The sequence below is a fragment of the Telopea speciosissima genome, chromosome 8 (genome assembly GCF_018873765.1).
Source record: "Telopea speciosissima isolate NSW1024214 ecotype Mountain lineage chromosome 8, Tspe_v1, whole genome shotgun sequence".
Classification (NCBI taxonomy): Eukaryota; Viridiplantae; Streptophyta; class Magnoliopsida; order Proteales; family Proteaceae; genus Telopea; species Telopea speciosissima.
In genome coordinates this window covers 9,290,867-9,310,338 of record NC_057923.1, presented here as the reverse complement: position 1 = coordinate 9,310,338, position 19,472 = coordinate 9,290,867, and the positions used below count along the sequence as shown (strand labels likewise).

At 37.6% G+C, this 19,472-nt stretch overlaps 1 protein-coding gene across 1 annotated transcript; it reads left to right on the top strand.

Annotated features, from left to right (window-relative positions):
- The first annotated feature begins 9,448 nt into the window (after positions 1–9,448).
- Positions 9,449–10,147, top strand: LOC122672008 (glutathione S-transferase zeta class-like). The gene is made up of 2 exons (XM_043869517.1): positions 9,449–9,476; positions 9,536–10,147. The coding sequence occupies exons 1-2, from the start codon at positions 9,449–9,451 to the stop codon at positions 10,126–10,128; spliced, it is 621 nt and encodes a 206-aa protein (XP_043725452.1). The 3' UTR covers positions 10,129–10,147.
- Positions 10,148–19,472: the final 9,325 nt, after the last annotated feature.

Here is a 19,472-nt window from a genome sequence, read left to right as displayed (position 1 = left end):
GTCCGGTTCGGGGTGCCCACCCGGGGCAGCTGCCCGCTACCAGCGACAAAGAGAGAGAGAGAGGGTCGATTACTTTAAGTGACCGACTCCCCCTCCTCTCCTTCCCACTCTAATAATGATTATGCAAGGGGGGGGGGGGGCTTGAGTGTGATTATATAAACACCTCCTAAAGCCCTAAGGTCCCACAACTTGAGTTTAATTCTCTCATCTCATTCTTGCTCTCCAAAATCTTTGTGTTCTCTGTGGGTTTCTATTTTTCCCCAAGGATTTGTGGTGTCAAGTTTTCTGTGGAGAAGCTTTGTGAAGATCGTTCGTGTTAGTGGTGTCAGCAATCAAAAACTTGATTTTTGATTTCTTCCTCTGCGTTTCTATTAGGAGTGTCAATTTTGGACCGGAACCGATAATCGGACCGAAACCATCCCGTTAGGAACCGGAACCGACTCACCCAATAGCTTATTGGTCCAGATCTGGTCTTAGTGATAGGTTATTGGTTCAGATCTGGTCTGGTCCTCGGAACCATTAGAACCGGAAGAAATGCACACTTGAACTTGTCTTACACCATTTTTTATGTTTTAAAATGTTAAGAGATGATCCTTGCTATTTCAACATACAGTTAAAGTGACTTTTATTACACAGTTGTTGTCTAGTTGCTATTGGAACATGACCCAAGACCATGCAAGATACTTGGCCCCTCAAATTCTAGTATTCTACCGGCCCTCTCATATCTATTGCACATAAAGGACACACACCAATAGTTAATGAATTGCTTTTGAAAGATTCTAGCTTGCTTGAGATTTCTCGTTCCAATGGGAAAAATGCTTTACATTTGGCTGTTCAACAAGGGCATGTTTGGACCCGATTAGGAACCGGAACTGGAACCGAACCGTTAATGATCCTGTATCTCAGATTTGGAATCGGTGAGCTTATTGGTCCGGATCTGGTCTTGACACCTTAGAACCGGAACCATTAGAGAACCGGACCGATATCCCAGAACCGGACCAGTTGACACCCCTAGTTCCCATATCCGTTCAAATAAGATCCAAACTGTATCCATAAGATTATTAATTTGCTTTCAAACTCGATCATAATGAGAGAGAGAGAGAGAGAGAGAGAGAGAGAGAGAGAGAGTCCATGAAAAGATCTAGAATGTGAATAATACGCAACTTAACTACTTAAAATTTGGTGCATTTTGAGCCTAAAGTCGAGTCTTCCTTTACATCGCAAAGAAGAATCCCCTCACCATTGCCATCAGTCTCTCTTATTGAATTAAGAAAAATTGTTTTCAACCTTGTATATTGAAAGATGGGAATATATAATAACATAGGAATCCAATCACAGAGTCAAAATCACCAAAGAACAAAAAAAAAGTTCTTCCTTCTTCACCACGGGAGAAGGAACACCTTCCCCTAATATGCATAAAAAGCAAAGACAAGACTATATGATCAACCTTTTCTTTCTATCTATAGTGATTATTGCTTTATGAGTTCGTTGTGCGTGCATGGTCTTCCTTCTTCAAGTACTTCTCAATCCCAAAACGCTTGTAGAGCTTTAGTAGTGGTGTGGTGGTGGTGGTGGTGGGAACTGATGAAAAAGGTCATCCACAATTGCACATTGTGTGGTTTGTGGGCTTTGATTACGTAAGAATCCATGAGAAAAGAAAAGAAAAGAGGGGAGCATATGGGCCACCATGTTCTGCCAGACAACTTTGTTTTTCCTCCACTCATAAAGCCTCTCCCTCTCTCTCATCAAAAGGTGAAGGAGAAAGTTTTTGCTTCTTTTAAGGATTTCGGCTGCATTCCATTCCACAAAGTAGACTTCTTTGTTTTACCAATCGTTAGTTTATCCACCTATGAAAATTGTCTCTTCTTAGTTAACTGCATTACTAATCATCTATCAAAGTGATTGCTTCAATTGTTTGTGATTTCTCTTCAACTAATTTCTTGGTCAGATAAAGTTTTCCATTCACCAATGATGATGAAAATCTCTGATTGGATTCTTGGTTCATCATTAATTTCTATCCTCTATTTCACGAGATTTAAAATATTATTTTTTAATCTTATCGAAGATCGTATTCAGGTCCCATAATTGAAGAGATTCGCTCTTCACCATGGGTGAAAAGAGATTGAATCCTTACTTGGCATGATATATATTGAGCTATTTTCAAAGAAATTGGGTCATAGTTGTCACTCAATCTAGGTTAGGGGTGTCAACTAGTCAGTTTAGTCTATTTTGAGCTAATAATGTGTTATTAGTAAAGCCTGATCTCAACTTAATCCAAGAAGTATTGGTGATTCTTCCCCAATATTGGTGGTTTCGAATTTTTGGGAGTCGTTTATACTAGGGGTAATTTTATACTTTCGGGGATTAGGGTTTCTCATCTCTATCTTGTACTGCGCGAGACGCTATATATAGGGTTTGAGGGTTTGTAATTTTTATCATCGGAATAGTGGAAGCTCATCTTATCGCTTGGCCGTTGATGTACCCCACTTTGGGTGAACCACGTAAATCTCTGTTTTATGTATGTTTGATCTCCTTTGAATTTCTTCAATAAATCGCTATTCTGCTGCGTCATTAATTCTTTACATAATAGACTAAATTGAAACCAAATTGTTAAGCCAAAGTTCGATTTTGGTTGTTATGGATCCGATTCGACTTGGCTTAACGGGCTCTTATTGGGATATTACCGATTCAATTTGAGTATACATATACATAAAAAAAAGGAATATGGTTTTTGGGAAAAAGATCTCTGTCCAGGAGTGTGGCTTATGCCGGCACTCGCATGAGTCTGTCTCTCTCCTCCCCATGTGAAAAGACACCTCTACCACCTTGTTTTAAGAAGGAGAGAGATAGACTCATGGGAGTGCTGGCGTAGGTCACACTCCCATATAGAAAACTGCTTCCCATGATTTTTTTATCAGTTTTTTAGGGTTCGATTTCTTTTGTATTGGTTTCCAAAACCCCAAATCGAAAAAAATTCAATTCAAGCTGGACCGGGTGGTTTCAATCAGTACCATAATTTTGGACCAGAAATTGACAACCCTAACCTAGGCAATGGCATTGGGCTGGACAAACCTATTATGAGATAAGTTAAAAGACATGACTCTTCACTTTCCATCAACTATTGTTGAATTATTGTTGAAGTACTGATAGATTGTTTCATCAACCGGAGGTGTAGTTGCCGAGTTGACAAGGGAATCATAATCAAATCAAAATCTATTTTAAGAAAGAAGTTCTCCCGCATTTAATGGTTTGAATTTGATAGTGGTAGTAGTAATGGCAACTTATTTTCCCTTTATAGTACTATTAAAGAGGCATATTAGCACATTCGTGTGCTTGTAAAATGGAAAGGCAACCATGACATTTACTCAAAAGTGTTCCAAGAACAGGAACACATTCATGCTTGATTGGAACGCATTCCAACCTCATTATCAATCAGCTAATGGCCCCACATAAGTTCTGGTTTTTGGACATCGTAGGTTTCAATCGCAACAATTGTTTTGGATTTTCAAAACTTTATTTTGTCACATGGTAAAATCTTTTCAGATTAAAACTTGACATGTGAGTAGAGGAAACCTAGTCGATGCTTAGGTTAATAGTAAATTTATTTGGTCTGAAAAACCAGATATACTTATTCTTCGTAGTGGTTAAAAACCTTTTTATTTTGTTTTTGGGGGAAAAAAAAGATTTTTAGGCTATGTGGCACTTGCGCTCAACGGGCTTAAATGTTGATAATTATATTCACTGTCTATTGTAAGGGATTTTTTTATTGACACCTATTAGATTTGTAACCTTACTTATTTGCCCTTTATTTTATTTTCAAAAGTTATTTAATTCAGTAATTAACGAGTTAACATAAAGGTAAAAAAGGAATTTTCAAAAAATTGAAAGTCATTTAATACAACATTTAATGCAATTCCTATGTGAAATGAAGGATTTACTATCTTGAAAAATTACATTAAATATTTTTAGAAATAAAAGAAGGGCCAATTAAATAAGGTATCAAATTCCAATCACACATATAGAGGTGTCATTTAGACACACCCTCTTGATAAAGGAATACGAGCTCATTTGATATTTTGATTGCGTTGTGAAATTTGGGATTTGATTGGGTTTGTAGATTTTGTAAACCTTTAATTGGGCTTGGGTCAATAAACATTTAGGCAGTGTTTGGCATGCATTCTAGGTGGATCTTGCATTCTTGGGTAATGAAAACAATTAAATTTATCATCTGAGAATGCAAAATTGATCTAAAATGCATACCAAACACAACATTAGTGTTTGGTTGGACTTTAAGGTCTACAAACTTGGATTCAAACCGATCCGAACTATGGGGGTCACAACCAACACATTCAACAAAGCCCACAATGTCCTCTTCATTAGCTTTTGCCATACTTTTTAGTTTCAACTTCTCCTCAAACTGAGCATCGATCACTTTTCTCCTCATGATATTTAAATCTCCAAGACCCTGTTATTTAACATGGCTTCGGCTTCGTTTGGTTGCAAGTAAAGAAAAGTGAAATCACTTTTAAAAATCAATAGAAAAGTTTTGTAATCATGATCGTTTAATCTACCTAAATTTCTTACTATATTTGATAAATGTATTTTTCAATGTAAATTTATAATATTTTTATATCAAAGGAATTTGAATACAAAGTAGGAGAAAGGTTTCATACATGGTCGTGTAAACCATGTATGTGAGAGGATCTCTCATAAAGAGTTGGAAAAGTCATAAATCCCCACCCATTAACTAATGCCTTGAAACTCCCACCCTCTCACATACACAGTTTACACGAGTATATGAAAACTTTTCCCTATAAAGTAGGATAAAATTTATGGGAAAAAGAATGATGTCGGATTACGTTTTTTGTGCCCACACACAAGAGGGTGTGAAATGACCACCGTGCCCCTCCTGTTGGAGGCCCCTATGCAACCCCCATTGGCCCTGCGTTGGTGCAAGGACCAAGTGAGTGGGCAGCAAATCCTTCCCCAAAATTTGATAACCAAATTTGTCAGGTTTTCGAGTTAGTTACAACATTATGTGAGCAATTACAAAAATTTCGATTTTGTTTTGAGTTAATTTTACTTCCCTACCCTTTATGTCCCTTGCAATCAAACATAGCCTTTCTTTCTTTAATAATATCTAATTTAAGACTGAGAAAAAGAAAAGCTGCCTGGTCACCATGGTTTTAAAATGTGGAAGTAGAGATGGAATTGGTCAGTGCCAGATCCGATCTGGATCGGTCCCCAAGAACCCTAGGATCTGTTTTCAAACCCAAAAACAGAGATAGGGTTTTTGGATGTGAATCAAGATTGTACACACCCGATTTACAAATTCGTATTCCTCTTTCATAAAACATTGATGGTTGTGTGGATCTTGCATCCAAACAGGAACAAATGAAATTATCATTCTATTCCTAATAAAATATAAAATATCATCGATGTTGATAGCGTTCGTGGGTTCTCATTAACCCTACACTGATGCAAACTACTTGACCAGACAACGATCTCTTGCTCTTAAATCTAAGAGCCTAAGATTGTTTGTGTTTGTATGTCCTTAAATTGAGGCTCACATAATTTTATTTTTTTTTCTTTCTAGTGGGATTTCGTTTCTGACCAAGTAAGCACTTTGGAAGTTTATAAAAGCTCAGAAAGGGAAGTTTCAGGAAGCTTTGGCCTAATGATTTAAGTGAGGAGTTTCAACAAATGATTTGATGGCTTCCTTACAATAATTTGTGCACTTATTGGTGAGGGAGTCAGAGAGGGCACTAACTCTAAAAATTCAGGTAACTCTCAAAATCACATAGCCTTCTAATGCAAACCTACAGAGACTTTCAATTTCTTTTTAACTATAATCACCTAACTAGTCCCCTTGTCAGCAATGACTTAATGGTCCCTACTTTGCTCAAACTAGGGGGTACACCCAGGCCGGTCCAACCCTAGGGCCATGTAGCTCAACCTAGCCCGGTTTTGATTGACCCTGATTAGGGGATTGACCTTGAGAGCCCCTACTTTGTATTTTCAGGGCTAGGCGAAGCCGGACCGGATTGGGCTTCTTTGTGGCACAACAGCCTGTGTGTTGGGCTGCGTGCCTAGGTGCTCCTGACTATTCGATTTGCACTGTACGCCCTGCCACACCACAGAGGATCCGGGTCCAGCTGGACCTTGTGCCTGATGATGTATTTGTTACTCTTAATGCTATCCCTTCTTTCAATAATCTATGTTTGGTAGGGTAAACTAAAGCTTAAACCATGCTTCGGCTTCGGTCCATTACAGTCCACAAGCCTATGTTCGTTAAATTCTATTAGAGTAGAGTTAAGCCAATATTAAAAGTCTAGTATACACCTAATGGGCCTTGTTCGAGGTAGTAAGGCCGGGATACAAATCTTATGTACCAACTTCTACTCATAAGATGACCAAATTAGTGGAAATCAATCGTTTCTTTTAGGACAAGAGATCGTTGTCTGGTTGTGTAGCCTATGCTCTAGCGCATGGGTTAAATGAGAGCGCAAAAGATGCGGTTTTCATTTCATGGGGCTGGGTGGTACTTTCTCGACCCCTCGTATGTCTAGGTGTTGGAACCACGTGACCAGCTAACATTCTGTTTCCCACTTTTTAATACATGGTATGATGAAAATCCAGTCTATGATGGAAGTAGAGTGCAGCTACCAGTTTTATTTTTTTGGGTTATGTTTTGTTTTAGTTTACACATATTATATTTAAAAAGGGAAAAACTTTCCGGCATTTTTAGAGTGCAATCTTCCTCTTACACCATTTATTTTTTCTCTTCTACTCAAAATATGTGAATGATACCTTTTTTAAGACAGCCATTACTGTGGCATGCAAATTCCTTCCACACATTAGCAATATAGAAAACTCTCTCCCATTTAAAGAAAAAGCCGAAAGACGTTATAAAAGAAGTTAAAACATTTAATTGAAAAATTGCATGCACACAAATGCACTCTAAAAGCATAACATTTACAAGCTGTCAAACGTATATTACGTCGTGGAACAAAAACTCGACTGAAACCTATCGAAACCACCGAGTTAACTCGGTTTCCTAGGTTTCCGAGACCAGTTGAAAGGGGATTTTTTAAAATCCCTGGATTCGATCGGGTTTTGATGGTTTCGACCCATTTTCAGTGGTTTCGACACATATGCCCATCGAAACTAGGGAAAACTTTGCTCAAAAATAGGATAGACAGGTATTTATGCCAGAAATTGCTAGAAACCAGGACAGACACTTAGTTATGTCTAATATCATTTAAATAAATGAAATACAAATACCTTTATCAAAAAAAAAAAATGAAATACAAATACAAAAGCATCATTTACTTAAGATATTATTCATAAATAAGCAAATACCTAGGGTGTCAATGGTCGGTGGGCCGCGCTAAACCCGACCCGACCTAGAGGCCTTAACCCGACCCCCCGACACGCGGGTCAAGAAACTCCCCGACCGACCCGGGGTCGGCTCGGTTGGTCTTGATTTATGGCACCGCCACGTGTCTCATTAGACCATGTTTTTGTAACATAGGATCTCAACCTATGGGACAACTAATAAATATGTTGAAAAAATGACGTGTGTATAAACTCTCTCTCGTTGTAGCCCCTCAATAGGCCCTTATAAGGGCTACAACTAAATAACAATCATGTCGTGACTCTTTTTATGGTCGATCAAAATAGTAGATGATCTACTCTTTTATGGGTTCCCACTTCATGATGATGACAAAGCTAGTAGTTATCTCTTACAATTCTCCTCTGTTTTTTTTTTGTCAGAAAATACTTATATTAAGTATATAATATATATATATGTAATATTATATACCTATAATTAATACAGTCGGGTCGGGCGGGCGGGCTAGGCCGAGGATCTAAACCCGACCCGACCCAACCGCCGGTCGGACTATAACTAAACCCAAACCCGCCTCGGTGTCAAAAATTAGGGTCGGGCCGGGCGGCTCGGGCGGGTTCGGCGGGTTCGGGCCACCGGCTTTATTGACACCCCTACAAATACCTCTATTTGAATCCAATAAAAATAGTTAAAAAATAAAATTTCAAAAAGAAAAAAAAGTCAAACCCCCAATTCAAGAACAAAAACTGGATTTTCTACAATAGGTGCAATTTTCAACTTTCAAATGCTGGAGTTTTTCTCAAATTTAAAAATTCCATAAATCTTAATATAGTAAAACATTGCTAAAAACCAAAAGTGCGATAAAATATTCATTTGTTTTGATGTCTAAAAATGTATTTTCATTCAGAGCAATTTTGACAGCATTCGCACACACCCATTAAGTTTGATCGGTACATAATTCATTCAATATAAATCAAATTTAAGCAATCTTGGACTTATTGGAAAGCTATCAAAACAAAGCTTTCTAACAAATCCAAGATTGCTTAAATCTCATTTATATTGAAGGAATTATGTTCCGGTCAAATCTTATTTGATACTATGTCCAAGAACAATATACAGTATCAAACTTGGATCAAAACCACAAGTAATATATGTAGTGTTCTCTATGTGAAACTAATGCATGGATTGAGTTTAAAATGTAAAAAATAAGCAGCACAACAAGAATCAAGGTAAAAAAACAACTTTTGGGCCTTGAAACCAAGGTTCGAGTTAACTTGGAGAAAGTCGCAAGTTTCGACCGAGATATGGTCGAAACCGAGAAGAACTCGTTTTTCTGGTTGATCAAAACCTAGTTGAAACCTGAGTTTTAGAACTTTGTATTCCGTTATGTCAAGCACACAATAGGGGCTGGTGTTCACATAAAACCAAGTACCATAACATTGATAGGAGCATTCAATGATGCAGATTGGGCTGGCTGTCCTGATACATGCTGATCAACAAGTGGGTTTTGTACATATCTTAGTGATAACCTGATATCCTGGTCATCCAAGAAACAACAGGCAGTCTCACGTTCATATATCATGCGTGATCTTCATGTGGCTGTACCTCTCCCTATGCTGGTTCATTGTGATAGTCTCTCCACTAAACAAATTGTTGTTGGCGAAGCCTGATTTGGCCCAGAAAGTGCGGTTGAGATCTTCGAAATGAGTACTTTGACCTCCGAAAAATGGGGGGGCTCCATCCCAAAGGCTGGAGTTGTTGGGCTCGTCGAGATCTTCGAAATGAGTACTTTTGAGCCATGTGTTATGTTTTGATCCGACTCTGATTTTTTGGCATTTTTTGAGCTAGGGGTATTTGTGTACTTTTTGGGGTTAGGGCTTCCCTATATAATGTTTTTATCTCTTTGAGATAGGGTTATGAGGGTTTGTAACATTTTTAGAGAAAGATAGTGAAACATGTTCTACTGCTCGATCGTGGATGTAGCTTCCATCTTGGAGGTGAACCACGTAAATCTCTATGTTGGGCGTTTTGTGTGCTCTCTCTATTTTCGTTTTTCTTCTGCAAATCACCATTTTGGGCGTTGTTTTCTTAACACAAATGTTTGTAAATCCAGTTCTTCACGTTTGTACTAAACATATCGAGGTGGACTATCATTTTGTTCGTGATCTGTTTCTCAGCAATAAGGCTCGCATACTATAAAAGAATTGAAGTACAAGTACAAGACAGTGAACCTATTGAAAGGAGAGCAATTCAGTTCTGATTTTTCAAAGTTCAACCCTCTTAATTATGTGCCAGTTCTGGTGGATGAGGGGGAAATAGTAATTTCCAACTCTTTTGCCATCTTAATGTATTTGGAAGAGAAATATCATCATCAACGTCCATTATTACCTCAAGATCTTCAGAAAAGAATCATCAATTTCCAGGCAGCAAATATTGTTTCTTCGAGTATACAACCTCTTCAGAATGTTTCTGTTCTTAAATACATTGAAGAAAAAGTTAGTCCAGATGGAAATTTTGTTTGGGCTCAGAAACATATCAGAAAAGGTTTTGTAGCACTTGAAAAATTGTTAAATGGATTTGCTGGAAGATATGCTACAGGGAATGAAGTGTTCTTGGCAGATTTATTTCTGGCACCACAGATTCATGGAGCTATTACACGTTTTAAAATTGACATGAATCAATTCCCTATTTTATTCAGACTCCACCAGGCATATTGTGAGCTACCGGCATTCCAAGCTGCTATGTCAGAAAAGCAGCCTGATTTTGTGGAAACCTAGGTTTGTTCCATCTCCTTGTGCAATTTGGATCCTTAATCCTCTACTGTTGAGCTGCCCGGCAGGATCCTATTGTCAATACACAACAAGGTAGTAAATGACCGCCTTACTCCCACTAGGATAAGGCGCTCAGGCAGGGGTAAGGCGGTCATTCTCTGTCTTGCTGTGTCTTGGCAATAGGGTCCTCGTTGTGTTATGTTGAGTTGTTGTTACTTGTTAGTTGTAGTTTCCTTCAAATCTATCCGAAGTTTCAGGTCAATATTTTTGTTTAGCTGGCCCTACTCCTACACTATTGGGTGAAGCCCTTGCCTTGAGATTTGGTCTTGAATTGACTAAGTCAAAGGGTTATTACAAGGTTGCATTGTTCTCGTATTATTCATTCAGATCGACTGCCAAATTTGTCGATCTCGTCTGTTGTGCCATATATCAGGCATCTTCAACAAGGCTTCCACATTTGTGAGTTTTTGGGCTGTTTGTTTTCTTGAGTTTGGTCGGTGGGAGAACTCAAATCCTTAGTCTTTCGCGTCTATTGTAATCAAATTTTATCTCTCGTTGAGGAAGAATAAACCAACGGTCTCCCCCTTCGTGAGGCTTCTATGTAACCCAAAAAAAAAAAAAAAAAAAAATCTCCATAGGTTTAAGAGTAGATTACTTGAATATAATATAAGTGGTATGGCAGTGGTGCAGATTTATCACAAAAAATAAATAATTAAATAATCTCTATCTAGGGTTGCAACTGGCTAGGTTGGGTTAGGTTTTTTAAAACCCCAACCCAACCCTAGGTACCTTTAGCTTAACTTAGGCCCAACTCTTAACGCAGCCTTAGCCCAGCCATAGTGGACTCAACCCATCCTAGCCCGACCCTAATTGACCCTGGTAGCCTTTATTATTATTATTTAAGGGCTGGGCAAGGCTAAGCTAGCTCTCTTTATGGGCTGTATGTATGATATTATCATGTATAATTTATATATATAAAGGATTAGGCCGGGGTGAGTTCAACCCAAGTCCGACCAACCCTACCCTAGGCTTGAAAATCTCAACCATAACCCAGCCCATGCCTTGGCTGGCTTAGGACGGACTTGGGCTCTCGAGGTCAAATTTGCACCCTATGACTCTATCAAACAAAACTTAATTTTACCGAATTTTATCTACATCCTGGAAAAGTAGGTTTGTAACAACACCCCTCCCTTCCCCCACACAATATAAACAAATTTGAAGATCAAATTATTGAAACCTAGAGGCAATTGCCCCATGGAAAGTTGGTGGTATATATCTTAAGAAAATTAAGGACTTATCAAGATGAAGTTTTTGTTAGATTTAAAATATATTTAATATATATTTTATTTTATTTTAAGTTTCAAAATATTTTGATTGCTTTGTTATGGTGTGGGACCCATGTGATCAAAGAAGTAATTTCAAAGGTTGTAACATTCTATGGGTACCCTAAAGTCTATTCATGGTCACTATCATGAGTGGGAAGGTGGGTTAAGGATATTGAATGAGATTGATTTCTCAATTCATGGCCATAGGTGATGTCTCTCCCTTTATGGGGTATTAAGGCCTTTATGGTCCTTAGTGAAGAATGACCATTTATGGGATTTTAAGGCCTTTATGGTCTTAGTGGAGAATGAATGAATTTTAAGGTCATTCATGACCCTTAGTGGGGAATGACCATGAATTTGGAATTAACCTCCAATTCATGTCCATATTCATGTCCATAAATCTTATTCTTCAATTTGATCATAAGTGGATGATTATTCTTGGGAATTCCAAGGGAGTGCAAGGATTGGTCTTGGGCCTATATAAACCCAACCAATTGCTTTGTAAGAGACATCTTTGGATACATGTTCATACCCATACTTAGCAATCACTAAGAGTATTATTCTCTCTCTCTCTCTCTCTTTTCTTCTAATTGTGTTAGAGGGTTGCTGTGTTGAAGCTCTTGGCTCCTTCAAGGGACTAGAAGGACTGCTTCATCTTCTAGTTGGAGGTTGTTTTATCTTGGGGTAGTGATGCAGAACACTCCTTGGCAGTAGGAGGCATCAATTACCTTAAAGGCAGCACCACAAGTGTGACTCAACCTCAAGCTTGTTCAAGTTGTTGCGGGTGTGGTTCTACATCAAATCCAAGCTTTGGTCTTCTCATTTCAGCCAAAGGTCAAGCCTAATTTCTATTGCTTAATCTATTGTATTGCAATTCGTATTATTTCAATTATTTGTAAGGAATTGTAATACAATTACCCAACAGTTTTTCCTAGTGGACCCAACCAAGAAAACCCAGCCCCTACCTTACTTGCAACTTAGGGTCTGTTTGATAACATTCTTTGTAAGTATTTCCATTCTTCCATACTTTTGGAACAAAAATTTGTTTGGCAACACTAGTTCAATTTTTTTGTTCTTGCAGTGAACCGGATTAAAAGAACACAATTGTTGATTGAAAAAAATACATTTAAATTTGATTTTTCGAAAAACAAAAGAAAAGGTAGGGTTCCCCTCCCCCCTTCCCCACATTCAAAACTTGTCAGCCTTAACCGTTCATCAATCTTTTTTCGTCTCTTCTCCCTTTGGATCAGAGATGTAAAGTGGTTTCATTGATTCCTGAAACCTTAAACAGTCACCAAGTTTTGGATCAAGCTCTCCTTCAGCCGTGGCAGGAGCTAAAGGATTCAGTCCAGTTAAAACAGGGGGGGTTAGTCATTTCACAGGGAACCCACATGTGAAATAACCCAAACACCCCTTTTTTGGCTGGGCTCCAGCTCCCGCCACTGCTAGAGCAGAGCCGAATTGCCAAGTTTTCCCCCACTCTTGTTTTCTTATTAGTAATTGTTAATAATTAGTATTAATAGTCAAAAACGAAGAAAAGCAGGAGGGAGGTCTCCGTGTGTCTCTATAGTGTTAAGCGGGGGAGGGGGAGAAGATGAGAGGAAGAAAGAAGTGTTTCTCTAATTTATTTTTTCTACCAAACACGTTACTAACTTGCAGAACCCTTTTTTTAATTACAAAATCAAAAATATATACTTCTGACTAAAAAGTACTTATATAAAATAGAAATATTGCCAAACAGACCCTAATTAATCTAAAATGGAGCCAGCAGTGTCGATTTTGTGTTGACCAAAATGACAAATTCCTCCTCCCCCTTGCTTTGACGTCCAAATGACAAATTCAAAATCATTTAGAAATGGAAAAGGGCGGAAGTTCTCTTGCAATAGCGCAGGCTACGCCCAGACCCATGGGCTGCCCATTCAAGGGGGTAGGTTGATCATTTTGTCCACCCTTATTTGTCTGGGTGTAACCTGCGCTATTGCACAGAAAACATTTGACCAAGGAAAAATTAAGCCAACCAATTCTTAGTTCAACATGGAAGTACCAGTTGTGCCAGTTGGTAAGGGCGTTAGCTTGGTTCTAGACTTGTAGCCACATCTTGGGATCTGATTTTTGATTTACCCAACACAAATAAAAAAAAAAGGACAGATTAGTGGGGCCCGAATTTGTTCACTGGAAGACTCATTGGTCCCCTCATATATTAAGTTCGAAAAAAAAATTCTTATAGGTTGCGTGGTGTTTGCATCTAAACATAAGAGGGGGGCAAAACGATGGCCAAGGATCACGGAGCCTGACACCCCGAGGACCCCAAAATATTAAATTTTAATTAAATTTGATTTTTTTTTAAAGTGATAATAAAACTTTGAAAATCCAAAACTATGAAAGAATGCATAATAGTGATCAACAATCAAAATACCATAGATATTTAAGAAAGATATTTGATTAAATTAAGCTATAATGAAATTTGACATGTGATTAATTCAATCCATTTTTCTCCAAATCCAAAAAAGAAAGAATTGCCATATCGTCTGTATATGTAACACAAATTATTGAATCATGTAGCCATGCAATTAAAAGGAATTTTCTATGCTTCAAATTTGAGCTGAGAAAAATGACTAGATTTCATTCATGAAATCTTTGGCTCCCATTACTGTGAAGTACTATTTCACTCCAGAGACCCAAAAAAAAAAAAAAAGACAGAAACAGCTTTCCTTAGTGGCTCACATTATAAGCAGACAAGATACATACAAAAGCTTAACAATAACAGACACTTGATCTTCACATGATTGCCTAACAAAAGAAAGGGATAAGTTAAAGAAAGAATATATATACAGAAGGGAGAGAGAGAGAGAGAGAGAGCGAGAGACTACCCATTACCCAAAGCAACACCACATGAGCTCTACTATTTCTAGACCAACCATTATCCTCTGTTTTTTTTTTTTTTTTTTTTTAATCTGATCTTTAAGGAATAAAGTTAACCAACAGTAAAGAAGAAGACACTAATGAAAACCCATAATTCAAAATAGCTAGAATCCTTAAATCTGTTAAAGAACAAAGGGAAGTTCTTCAAGCAAACACAAAATAAAAGCTATTACTTCACTGTGACTGGAGACTGCAGATTTGATGCATCAATTGAATCATTTTTTATCCTTTCATGAAACCATTTGATATAATCTGAAGCTTTTCCATCAACATTAGTAGTTCCTTCTTCACGGATCACATAAATCTCCTCAGGTAACTCCATCAAAAATGAAGAAGGCTTTGAAATACTCTCAGGTTCTTGTGACCTTCTGCTTTCAGGAATTGAGACTGTGGCAGCAGCAGCAGCAGCAGGAGGTGGTGGTGGTGGTGGTAATAGTGCTGGTTTTGTTCCAAGACTCTTCTCTGCAAGAGTTAGTGCTGATACCTTGGTGATGTTAATGACCAATTTCATGGATTTCTCCCAGAGGGACTTGTTCTTTCCATAGCTAGCTTCGTTGGTCATTGCTCTGCTCACACTAAAGAACTGATATCAAGTTTTGTAGATTAACTGATGAGATGGGTATTTAAATAAGTCACAATTCTTGTTCTTCAAGTAAACAGAGGGTGGAAGATTGGATTTTTTAAATTTCAGTTTGGTATCTTCTCTTTGGCTCATGAGGGTTTTTTTTTTTATTTTTTTATTTCGATTTTACAGCAAAAGGTAGATCCAGTAGTACTGTTTTAATACTTCTCTTTCTTAGATGTGACTCTCTGGTCCATGCAATAATGTAGTCCAAGTCTTCTTCCTTCTTTTTTCAATCGTGAGGGTTTGAAAGAATCTATACCCCCCAAGTAGCCGACATATGGCTGCCATTTGAAGCAAAGGTCTGAGCCGGGTCGGGTACAGAAGCTCAAAATGTATATTATTTTCTCTTCCCTTTTTTTGAAAAAGATCAGGATGCGTGGAGCCTACCTTGGCCTGTGTGCCTAGATATATAAGCGCGTGAAATTATTGTTCTGTTTTTTTTAAATAAAAAATCTCATCCATGTTGACGTCCCTACGTGTTATCTCATTGATCCTATGCTAATGCAGGGGTCATGTAATTTGATACTCAGGGCCAAAAAAAGATGAAGAAGAAAAAAAGAAAGACAAAAGAATAGGAAAAAGAAGACAGAGTTGGGCTGGGCCGGGCTCAGCTCGAGGCCTCAACCTTGATCTGGCCCGGTTCTGACTCAAGGGTGGAAATTCCCAACCTTGACCCACCCTTAGAGCCAAGGTATCTCAACCCAGGCCCTGTTCGGGCTCAGGGCAGGCCAAGGTGGGCTCAGGCTATCAAAGCCAAACTTGCACCCCTAGGGGCCATGTAGTCTGGTAGCGATCTCCCCCCCCCCCCTTTTCTTTATATTACAGTAAAACAAAATTCAGAATAGATCTCTTTTAGGATTAAGGTTCTCTTTACCGTAGAAAAATAAGAATTCCATCACCGTCGATGATGTGATTCGACATTTGTGTCATCATTAACTCTCACCCGAACTGTATGGGTTTTGAAATACCTTTCTCATGCTAATCAAACCATTAGATCGAAGAGATTCTCTTTACCACATGGTAAAAGAAAAAGTTGGTCTATTTGTTTATTAGCTTGGTTAGAAATGACCAAGTTTCCTTCCACCCACGGTGAATGGGATCCCATTTACCGCAGGGTGGGAGAGGGTTGGAAAGGGTATTGGGAGGGTATTTTGAAACATACAAAAATCCTAGAAAGGGTTTTGTGAACCATAGGATGGTGGGTGAACTATCCTCTATGGATGGAGGGAAACTTAGTCCGACTAGAAGTATATAGACTCTTGGACTGAGTTTTAATTAAGCTACGATCATACGGGAGTCCCTTCATTTGGAGGTAATTATGACAATAGATTGGTGAGAGAACCCATTAGAGGGCAGTCCTCGGGGTAATGGATTGCTCTATTGCGATATAGTGGTCGCGGGTTCGAGTATGAAAATAGTCTCTCTCCTGAAGCGGAGGTAAGGCTATGTACATTATAACCCTCCCCAAACCCCCGACATAGAATTAGGCTAGTCAATTAGCCAAAGAACTGCTCATGACCTATAGCAGATATTAATAATTTGAACCCTAGAATGGTTTCTCAAGTAGTGATATAGTGATTTGGCGGGTTGGGTCAGGTCGGGTCAGGTCAACAAACAATGGTCACCCCAAATTGGAACCTTTGTGAGACTGTGAGTGATCTCCCCTAGATTCTCATAGACCAACATGAAAACATCTGATCCAGTGGAGAATCAGGATTTTAACAATTAGAATTAGATAAACCTAAAATTAAGAGAATAATTAAACATGAACAATTATATTAACTTGGTTCAGGTTTCATCTACTAAGCATATACTCATACATCAGATGATGCAACCTTGAAACTAAGAGACAGTCTCAATAATAAATGGAAGGTTCCTTTCTTTCTCTAAAGTCTCTCAAAATCTTTATTCTACTAAGTGCTAAGATGGGACTTCCATTCAAGAAAAACAGGAAAAGGAGGAGACTTTGTGCCATTTCCTTTTGAATATCCAGCCCACAAAGAAAGTAGAGAATAGATTCGTGAGCTTCTTCTAGTCACCTCGGTGGCTAATCAGTAATCACAAGCTAATTAAATTATTAGTACAAGTAATCATATTTTACTTCCAGTCACTTCTATGGCTAATCAGTAATCTTAAGCTAATTAAATTAGTAGTACAAGTAATCATATTTTACTTGTATTTTGTATCAAATTCATTGTATATACGTTGCTTAATTCAGGAAATGGAGTGTGATTATTCAAGATTCTTCTGTAGTGCCTTATGTACTGATTTGATTTGGCTTTGTGGGTACACCAATCTTTGCTGTTTGGCATTTCTATCTGTCCCACATAAGGTTCACTTTCCTCAAATTTCTCTCTCTCTCTCATGGCCATGGACAAAAGTGTCCGTATGAAACCCCTATAAGTGTATTTAGAACTTAATACCTTTTTTTATTTGCCCCTTGATTTATTCTTTAAAGTTCTTGAAGTTTTGAGTCTATTAGGGTTTTCAAAAATAATTTGAAAGTAACATATTATTATGTCATTATGATGAACATTTTCGAATAGGCATGTGAAATGAGGATAATTATCACCTCTAGTTCCTTGCTCAGCCCAGTTCCCCCAGTACCTGTAATAAGGGGGGGTGGGCCCCAATTGGGCAGGAGTAGGGTGGTCATTGTACCCTCCCTCATTAGAAGCACTGATGGAACTGGACAAGGCAAGGAACTGGAGGGGGACAAAGATCTTTGTGAAATGACTCTATCAACTTCATTCGAAAAAATTGGGTATTATACCTAAAGGGTAAAAAATTAACGTTATAAATTATATATATATTTTTTGTAATAAGTTATAAATAATTTGACACCTTGAGGAGTGTCAATAAGAAAATCCCTATATATATCTACACTACTCCTAAGAATCTAACATGTCAGTATTTGCTACAAATTATGTTTATTTAATGTGTTCAAGAGTAATGATGTTGTGATCAAAATTTCTTTTCATTTGAAATTCTTTTTCATTCATAATTCAGGTGATGAGCTTTCACAAAATGAAATCCAATACTATGAAGTTAATACGATAATTTAATATCCCCTAGGGCTAATTTAGGAATATTGAATCATTGACTGTTAGAGGAATTAGAAAATAAAAGAATCAGTAAAAGCAAAATTATAATATTGCTACTATAAAAATAAAGTTATGAATAATTTAGTAAATTTGTATAAGACAACAAAACCAAAACTTGGTTTAGAACTAATATAGTATAACAAATATATGGGGAGAGGGTTCCCCGCAAAGCCCGAGTGGGGGAATTTCTCATGATGTCATGTATTCTAATGGTGGCACGAAGAATAGTATCATCCACATGGTCAAGATCGTCAGAATAAGGAGAAAAAACAATAAAAGAATCCTATTTAAGGCACTGAGAAGGCAATAGTACATTATGTGGAACTTTATCCCTAAAAACATAATGGGTTTGTAAGTTGTAACTAATAAATTATAAGTTCACATTTCTCTCTCCTCTTTTTCAATTCAATGTTGTGACCTTCCCGGGGGGAAGGCATGCCTTGCAAAATGATCGCCCCACCCCCATGAAAGGTGGAAATTCCACCCCCGATTGAGATGCTAGTGCGCGTACTCTAATTGGCTATCGTACATGTATGGTCCCTATACTCCCCCACAAAGAACGCTCTCCCATAATTCCAATACTAGCATGAAGCATCCCTCTCCTTTGTAGTATTTATAGTTTCTATACAAAAAAACATCTTAAAGAAAATGACAATAACAAAAGGAGATAACTATGAAATAGAAAGTTCCAATTAAATGTAGAAAAGCCAATCTAACGATCTTTCTTAATTTAAAAATTAAAGTAATCCTCTTACTAAAGTTTATGTTACCTACTTTCCTTATCATGGTAGCTTCAAAGTATGGTACCGAAAAAGACTTTATCATAGTTTGAGGAATTAGGGTTAGACCGAGTGAATTGATCGATTCGAATCGGAATTGGCCAACCCTCGTCCTCAATCCATTTGATTTCTGGAAACCTTTTTTTGAATAAGCCATTAGTCATATTTAATTTTCAAAATTTTTTTTTAACCATTGTTTCCTTCTTTAAAGTAGTAAAATTGCAGACAATCAATGAATTGAACTTACCTTTTATTGCAAAATCGTCAAGTTAACAGAACTAAAAACTCAATATATATATATATATATATATTCATAAAAAACTTTTGCTTCTTCCAAGTCGATTATGTATTAGATTGATTTTTTGCTTCTTCTTCTTGATTCTAATATGTAGGTTTTTAGTCTATTCCAACTGATTTCATCAATCTAATTTAGAATGATCGATTTCAAGTTTTGAAAGAAGATCTCATGTGAATTTGGGGTTAATGGGAGCAGAGGGATTCGAACTATACACTAAGGAGGTTTTTAATTGACAATGAGAAAGACTGTAGCCCTTTGATAGTTTGTGAGAAAGCGTGTAAAGGAATCCACACAACA